The 8,627-nt window shown below is 46.7% G+C and overlaps 1 protein-coding gene across 1 annotated transcript; it reads right to left on the reverse strand.

The window, feature by feature from the left end:
- Positions 1 to 5,903: 5,903 nt before the first annotated feature.
- Positions 5,904 to 8,285, reverse strand: LOC125513179 (50S ribosomal protein L21, chloroplastic-like). The gene is made up of 5 exons (XM_048678209.1): positions 7,917 to 8,285; positions 7,032 to 7,112; positions 6,535 to 6,636; positions 6,377 to 6,451; positions 5,904 to 6,248 (listed from the first exon to the last, which is right to left on the reverse strand). The coding sequence occupies exons 1-5, from the start codon at positions 8,184 to 8,186 to the stop codon at positions 6,168 to 6,170; spliced, it is 609 nt and encodes a 202-aa protein (XP_048534166.1). The 5' UTR covers positions 8,187 to 8,285; the 3' UTR covers positions 5,904 to 6,167.
- Positions 8,286 to 8,627: the final 342 nt, after the last annotated feature.

An 8,627-nucleotide genomic window follows, 5' to 3' on the forward strand; every position in this document is an offset into this window, starting at 1 on the left:
TGTGCACAGAGTCACGTTGAACATACAATGTCTCCACGGTACGCATATATTGCGTCCAATGGCTAGCTCTAATTAATACCAAAACGATGCTACTTTATTTATGAATGAATAAGGGGGGGGGGAAAAGTTTATCGGAAAAAAACTCCCAAGGCATCTGATTGCCGTGACTTTTTTTTGCGGGGATTGCCGTGACTCTTGGAACCACCAGACGACGTTCGAACTGCTTTGATCGGTTGTATTTTTGCACGACAAAAAAATGACCGCATTCCTTCCTCCGCATTCATTTATCCTAAAATCTAAAAAGTGCTTACGCATCATTTGGGCAAAACGAGCGGCTGGCTCCTGTCCGCTCGATTTTGCCCGTATCCTCACGCGTGCCTGCTGCTCGCCGCTCTGCGACAAGACCCACTGCGGCCCGAACGACCAACCCATCCCTGATTTCCCCTCTCTCGCGAGCAACCATGGCGCCATGGCAGTCGGCGTAGTCGCCGGCGCACCCTCTGCCTAGCCGTTCCTGCCGCTGGTCCACCGCATCCTCCGCTGCTGTAGATCAACCCGCGCCGCCACCCCTGGTCGAACGCCCCGCTGCCCCAAGTCGACGGGAAGGCCGCGGCGAACAGCGGGTCGCTGTGCTGGTGCACCGGGGTATAGCGCGGGAAGAAGCGCAACTAGACGGCCGGGCTGCTGTGGCGTTGTTGGCCATGGAGGACGGTATAATCCCAGACTGGGTTGCCCTCAATTTTTGACGCTCCCGACCACGGCGGCCACTGAGATGTGTGTGAGAGAAGGGCGTGCCGGCGAGCATGGCACAGGCTGAGAAGAGGGAGGCGAACCTCCCGACAACCACGACAGCAAGAGGAGTCACCAGCCGGCCGTGCAGAGTGTTGGACGCCATGGACGCCATTATATGCGTCAGTTTCATATATCGTGCTTTGGAGCTTTGCAAAGATACTAATACAGAGAGGGGGTTAGTGATGGAGGCAAAGGGATCTTCTATGCCTGATTTCTGGGTTTCTTGATTACACGAACCCGCTAACGGCTCAACGTGGTGATCATCGAAATGCCCAACTTCCAACACTAGGTAGTTTCAGTGGATTACAGTTCCTGCACAACCAAGAATTCAGATAATGAGGTGTTAAAAAAAGGAGAATTCAGACTATGAAGAGAATACTCTTGTACTAAAGCATGTTTCTTCCCTTGACGCAGTTCATGTTTTGTGGTTGTTGATATGGATCTGTGGGTATATCAAATATTCAGCTTAAGTTTTTGAACATTTTAATATTCTACGGTTGTCAGAAAACCGTGCAAAGTTGCACAACCATGCTTTTGGAGTTGCACATTGACTGCCGCGTAGTTGGGTAGGGCAGCTGCCGAAGTTGCACACTCTCGCGGCATAGTCGCACACACGCGGCTGCAGAGTTGTACACTTTCGTCAGCACAGTCGCACATGCACGACCACAGGGTTGCATACTCTCATCATCATAGTCGCACAGCGCGGCATGGAGCTGCATACTCTTGTCAGCATAGTAACTCACGCACGCCTGTGAGAGTTGCACACACGCGGCGACATAGTCGCACACGTAGGACCACAGGGTTGCACACTCTCGTCGGGTAGTAGGTCAAGTACGATCGCAGAGTTGCACACTCTCGTCGGAGTTTGCATCATCGAGCGACCGGCTGGGGACCGTTGGATGACCTCGTGTGGGCACAGGTCATCCAAAAAAGAGTCGAGCGCACCGGATGTGTGTAGCGTCTCTTTTGTCCTCTCTCGACGGTCTTCTCTCCCGATACGTCACCACCCCATCTTCTACTATGCTGCCGCGCTGGTCATCCCCCATCTCCCTGCTCCCAACATCGTGCCTATCCTCTCCTCTCAGCTTCTTTCCCCTGCCGGTGGCATTTCTAGATTAAGCGATGCCCCCCTTCCTCTGCTCCCCTGCCTCCATGCCCAGCCCCATCGGAGCTATTTTCAATCACCTTGGAAACATGGTTGACGGGTTCCAATAGTTGTTTGTTACCGGCTGCTTTTGGCAAAAAACAATTGTATTAAGTTGATCTACTGTTTACTATTTTTTGTTGGCATCTACAGTAGTTGTTGTTGCACACATAGTAGTCCTAATTGGCACATGCATGGCCATAGAGTTGCACAATCTAGTCCGTATAGTCGCATATGAATTGTCGTGGAAGGTTCTCAAGCCCCGCCGCGAAGTTGTACACTTTCATCGGCGCAGTCGCATATGCATGACAACAGAGTTGCACAATCTGGTTCGCATAGTTGCACATGAATTATCGTGGGACCTTCTCACGCCCGGCCGCGGAGTTGCACACTCTCGCCGGCATAGTCGCACACGCATGGACACAGAGTTGCACAATCTCGTCCGCATAGTCGTACATGAATTGTCGTGGGACGTCTTCACGCATGGCCGCGGAGTTACGCACTCACGTCGGCACGGTTGCACATGCATGGCCACAGAGTTGCACCATCTCGTCTGCATGGTCGCACATGAATTGTCCTGGGAGGCGTTCACGCATGGCCGCAGAGTTGCACACTCTCTTCGACGTGGTCGCACATGCATGGCCACAGAGTTACACGATCTCGTCCGCATAGTCACACATGAAATGTCATGAGAGCTGGTCACGCCCGGCCGCGGAGTTGCACACTCTCGTCGGCATAGTCACACATGAAATGTCATGAGAGCTGGTCACGCCCGGCCGCGGAGTTGCACACTCTCGTTGGTATAGTCGCACATGCATGGCTACAGAGTTGCACAATCTCGTGCACGTAGTCGCACATAAATTGATGTGATTGGTGCTCACGCATGACCGTGGGGTTGCACACTCTCGTCGGCACAGTTGCACATGAATTGCACAATCTCGTCCGCATAGTCAGACATGAATTGTCATGGGAGGTGCTGATGCATGGCCACGGAGTTGCACACTCTCGTCAGCAGGGTCGCATATGCATGGCCACACAGTTGCACAACTGACTACCAGGCAGTTGGCTAGGGTACCGAGGCAGCAAACGAAATTGCATATTTCACTGTTGGAGAGTAGTACCGGGTGGTGTCACTAGTGAAAATTGCATGGCCTGAGCAACAAACGTAGTTGCACATCTCACAGAAAGCAGGCAGTTTGGGATGGAGGTACCATAGAGGAAAACGGCACGTCTACAGTGTACGAGAAAAGTTGCACATCTATATCAGGTAGTTGCACATCGACGACTAGTCAGCTGCATAAAACAGGGACAAAATTACACAAAAAAAGGTTTGTCAAAACATATCCATGCGGGATCTAGTTTCGAAAAGCACATCGCGAGAATTCCAGTGGTGAAAACGGATCTTAATTCCGACACGCGAATTGAAAATTATGCTTTTTTTAGTTTTTGAAACCATGAATTAAATGCACCAAAGAATAAAACGCATGCCCTGAAGGAATGGTTGTGCAAACATTTAAAGACCATGTGAAAAGCTTTCTTAATTAGGAAGAGGGACAAAACAATTCTTAAAATAGCCGACCGCCATGCAGCGCTAACGGGTAGCTATTTACCCGCTAGACGCGTTCTTCATTTATCTCTTTTTCTTGGCTCATTCCTTGTCTTCCGCCCATAACCCCCAAGAGTGTGCAACTCCGCGGCCATGCGTGAACACCTCCCATGACAATTCATGGCGACAGAGTTGCACGATCTCGTCCGCATAGTCGCACATGAAATGTCATGGGAGCTGGTCACGCCCGGCCGCGGAGTTGCACACTCTCGTCAGTATAGTCGCACATACATGGCTATAGAGTTGCACAATCTCGTGCACGTAGTCGCACATAAATTAACGTGAGAGGTGCTCACGCATGCCGCGGGGTTGCACACTCTCGTCGGCACAGTTGCACATGAATTGCACAATCTCGTCCGCATAGTCAGACATGAATTGTCGTGGGAAGTGCTGATGCATGGCCACGAAGTTGCACACTCTTGTCAGCACGATCGCATATGCATGGTCACACAGTTGCACAACTGACTACCAGGCAGTTGGCTAGGGTACCGGGGCAGCAGACGAAATTGCATATTTCACTGTTGGAGAGTAGTACCGAGTGGTGTCACTAGTGAAAATTGCATGGCCTGAGCAACAAACGTAGTTGCACATCTCACAGAAAGCAGGCAGTTTTGAGATGGAGGTACCATAGAGGAAAACGGCACGTCTATGGTGTACGAGGAAAGTTGCACATCTATGTCAGGTAGTTGCACATCAACATCTAGTTAGTTGCACAAAACAGAGACAAAATTACACAAAAAAAAGGTTTGTCAAAACATATCTGTGCGGGATCTAGTTCCGAAAAGCACATCGCGAGAATTCCAGCAGTGAAAACGGATCTTAATTCCGACATGTGAATGGAAAGTTATGTTTTTTTTAGTTTTTGAAACCACAAATTAAATACACCAAAGAATAAAACGCATACACCGAAGGGATGTTGTGCAAACATTTAAAGACCATGTGAAAAGCTTTTTTAATTAGGATAGTTAATTAAGAAGAGGGACAAAATAATTCTTAAAATAGCCGACCGCCATGCAGCACTAAGGGCATGTACAATGGTTGATAAGACAGTCTTATCTTAAGTCTTGCATGTAATTTAGAGATGACAAAAAAGTATGTCTACAATAGGTTATATCTTAGCCTTATCTTCAATAACTAGCAATTCCTTAAAACATGATGAGACAAATTGTGCTAAGAGATCATCTCTTGTCTTATCTTAAATAAGAGAAGACAAGCCTTTTCTTACGAGTTCTCTCTCCTCCACCTCATCATTTATCCTACGTGGCAATCCTAAGATAGCACCATTGTACATGCCCTAACGGGCAGCTATTTGCCCGCTAGACGCGTTCTTCATTTATCTCTTCTTCCGGGCTCGTTCCTTGTCTTCCGCCCATAACCCCCACCCACCCCTCTTTGCAGCCATGGACGACGGGAAACAAACAACGAGGACCCACCACATGACTGCTCATGGCACAACTGTGTTGGAGATGGTATACACCAACAAGCCAGGGACTGTGGAGCGAATCATCGCGAGCATTGGCTCCAGGAGAAGTACAAGTTTGTGGGTCCCGTAAGAGTAGTTACAGGTGAAGGGTCCGTCGTCGTGCAACTCACCATGAGCAAGCATGGCTCGTGTACCACTATAACAATGTCCTCATGTACCACTACAGCAGGTCGGAGCAGTGTCGAAGTTTCTAATTACTCTCGGACTTGTGGCTTTAGGTAGTGTGCTAGCACCATCAGGTTGGAAATGAAATCTGGGGTGTTATATTAGGTGTCTGCATTTAGACAGTCACCAAATTTTCTCTTCAGTGAAGTGGCCACCGCGACGGATTACTTGTGACCAAATCCAGTTTTCTGCAGCTTTACCCTGAGAGAAGTTTCAACTTGGCCTAGAGAAGTCTAAAGACTAGGACTACTCAAGTCAGAGCTGCCTAAAAGAATGTAATGACAGGTACTACAAAAAACGTGTCTAGGCCACGGGCATTGTTTGTCTCTCTCATGGACTTAAAAGTGGTAAGATTTCTGCAAAACCACAACCAGAAATAATACTATGACAATAAAGAGCTAAACAAATTCAGATTAGATTTAGGAAAACAGATAGTAATATTAGCAATGTTATGTAGGCCTAGTTCTTTTGCAGGTAGCAATGTTATGTAGGCCTAGTTCTTTTGCAGGATTCTCCCAGAATCTGCCCCTCTAGCTTCTCCTAGAATCTTTGACCCCCTTTTGTTTTACAATCCTACCTAATTAGACCCTAACTAGATAGGATTGTAAAACAAATGGGGCTCAAAGATTCTGGGAGAATCTGGGCAGGGGTTAGATTCTGGGAGAATCTGGCAAAAGAACTGGGCCGTAGTGCGGGCCTCAACAACTCTGAAATTGCACAATCCAAAGCTAACATGTCCACATTGTAATTAAATGCTTTCCCCTGTCTTTCTGCACAATCAAGATAATACAATTGGATTTCAAAGGAAGACAAGAGCTGGTGGAATAAACAAAAGGATGGAACCAACCACTCAACGAATGGCAGCATTTCGAGTACATTAACTTGGGGAAGAGCCTCACTTGGGGAACAGTGGGGAAAATGCTCTTGCACTCTAATGTAATACCAAGCATTTGTAACTAAACAACTTACAATTACACTTAAGCTGGAACTTGAAGTATTGGATCAGCAGGGAATTCCTCATATCCACTTATGCCGGTAATTCTTAACCTCGTATTTGGCTGTCGAAGAACAGAAAATTATAAGAACTCATATTGTTTTGGAGTTGGGAATGTCAAAACTAAGTCAGTTCTTATGACTATGCTAGTATATTTCCACCTTCAATGGGACACAAACTAGACATACTTACCTGTCTGTGACCAGCTTTCCTCTGGTACTTCTTCTTCTTCTTGAACTTGAAAACAATCACTTTATCGTCCAGTCCCTATTGAACAAATAATGGGGAGAAACCAGTGTAAGCTAATTTTGTATATTCATTATTAATCTCACATCATGCATAAGGCATACCTGTTCTTCAACAATTGCATGAACAGCAGCATTGGTCACCACTGGCATGCCAATATAAGCTTTGTCTCTAGTTGACACCAGTAGTACCTTGTTCAAAATGATCTGTGCATCAAACATTATATGGGAGTTATCTCAAAGATACAAAAGCATGCCAAGGATCCATATGAATGTGTGGGGTTGCATGCTAACTCCATATTTTCATGGACTAAGTAAACTAAATGAACAAACACGTAATGTATGAGTTACTTCCGTAACCATGTGTGCATAGCCACATCAAGACCAATGAGCAAACCAAAGAACAAGTACCAAAATGAGAGACCTTTTATAAGAACAACAACGCAGTAAGGTAATTCTCCAAAGGATTTTTTTTTCTCATCCAAACATGCTGGAGGAAACCATGCAACATGGCAAAAGCATTACCCGAAGTCTTACAAACAGTCAGACATCAACTTGGGAGTCCTAAAAAAAAATTATGTATAGAAGGACAAGCACTAAACCTGATCATTGACATTGGCGTCTTTCAGCCTCTGTGTGTATATGTACCGACCTGGCATCACAATGTATTGTCTGGACCCAATCTGCACAACAGAAAATTATAGTCAAAATAGTTTCCTCATTAATCACAATACCTATAAGAAGTAGAAAAAACATAAACTCTCCAAGGACGCATCTTTGCAGGTTCAGCATTTTTTTAAAGTGCACCCAGATAATTCATTGTAATACTAATGTTAAATAGTTCCAATTTTCTTTCTAACACTGCGGCATGCACATCCTAGTGAGAAGTGTGCACATTTCTCTTACTCCATTGTTTCCGGTTTAAAATGCTTGCACGTATTTTCAGATCTTTTTGACCTGTGAAATACAACTTATATTATACTCCCTTAGTCTAGAAATACTTGTCAGAGAAATGGATAAAAATGGATGTATCTAAAACTAAAATACGTCTAGATACATCCATTCCTCCGACAAGTATCTCCGGACGGAGGGAGTATCATATATATGCCACTACAAGCATACCATTAGAAACTTCTCACAAATACGAATTCAATGTTATATCTTTTTGTGGCATATAACTCGCATTTCTTTGGTGAATTTGACAATCTAGAAAAAACTCGTGGGTCTTATAATCCCGAAAAGAGGGAGTAGTATTCATGAATCATGATACAGCCTAACCATCTCTGGTGCAGCACTGCAGTCCCAACGAAACCTGGAATCTTTAATTCACCACAAGACATATATAAAGCTCAAGTGGTATTTAAGTCACGGAGACTATTTACGAAACAGCAGCTAATGAAGCCCAAAGAAGGCCTTAGTAATTTCCAGTTTATTTTGACCAAACTGCAACTTTGGATGCTAGTGAGTGAACGTGCGAGCTAACCCACCATGACAACGGCGAAGATGTCGGCGTCCTTCCCCGCGCCAGCAGCAGCCAGCTGCACCTCAACAGGCTCCGGAACCGCGGCATCCTCTACCACCTCCTCCGCCTCGGCTTCCACCGGAGCGGGCGCCTCCTCGGCGGCGGCGAAGATGCGCCAGTTGCGGGGCGCGGACGCGGTGACGGAGAGAGAGGTGCTCGCAGGGAGGAAGGCGGCGGTGTAGAGGAGTGGGGTTCTCGAGGGGAGGAGGCGGAGAGGGAGCGTGGCGGTGGCCATGGACGGGGCGCGGGACGATGGCGAGGGGGAACGACGGATACTGGACTGGAGGGTTTCCGGACGAAGAGGTGAGGGATAATATTGTGGATAGGAAGAAATCGCGTGCTCGGATACCAACGGCTGGCAAAAAAAATTTCTTTTACGCACACTCTCATACATACTCCCGAGGATATCGAAGGGAGGGGTGCATTTTTCCTCTTCCCTGATATGAGCAGACACACAGACCAATAATCCACATGCATTTTCCTGTGCACCAAACAAACCCCTTGGCCTCATTTGGTTGCACCGGACAGCAAATCCAAGGGAGCAAACTCTCATCAAGGGTATTTTTGGGGCTAGGTGGAATCATTTCCCAACACGAGAAAAGATTTCCCTAATCCATGTTGCCATTTGGTAGCATGAAGATGAGCGGAAACTGGATAATTTCATTCTAAATAACCA

The sequence above is a fragment of the Triticum urartu genome, chromosome 6, assembly GCF_003073215.2.
Source record: "Triticum urartu cultivar G1812 chromosome 6, Tu2.1, whole genome shotgun sequence".
Taxonomy (NCBI): Eukaryota; Viridiplantae; Streptophyta; class Magnoliopsida; order Poales; family Poaceae; genus Triticum; species Triticum urartu.

What these genes read in the sequence shown, in the direction of transcription:
- LOC125513179 (XM_048678209.1), bottom strand. Translation starts at nt 8,186, where the DNA reads ATGGCCACCGCCACGCTCCCTCTCCGCCTCCTCCCCTCGAGAACCCCA. An exon ending in ACATCTTCGCCGTTGTCATG is followed by an intron (nt 7,113 to 7,916) that starts GTGGGTTAGCTC and finishes TCTGTTGTGCAG; the next exon opens with ATTGGGTCCAGACAATACAT. An exon ending in ATGCAATTGTTGAAGAACAG is followed by an intron (nt 6,452 to 6,534) that starts GTATGCCTTATG and finishes TTTGTTCAATAG; the next exon opens with GGACTGGACGATAAAGTGAT.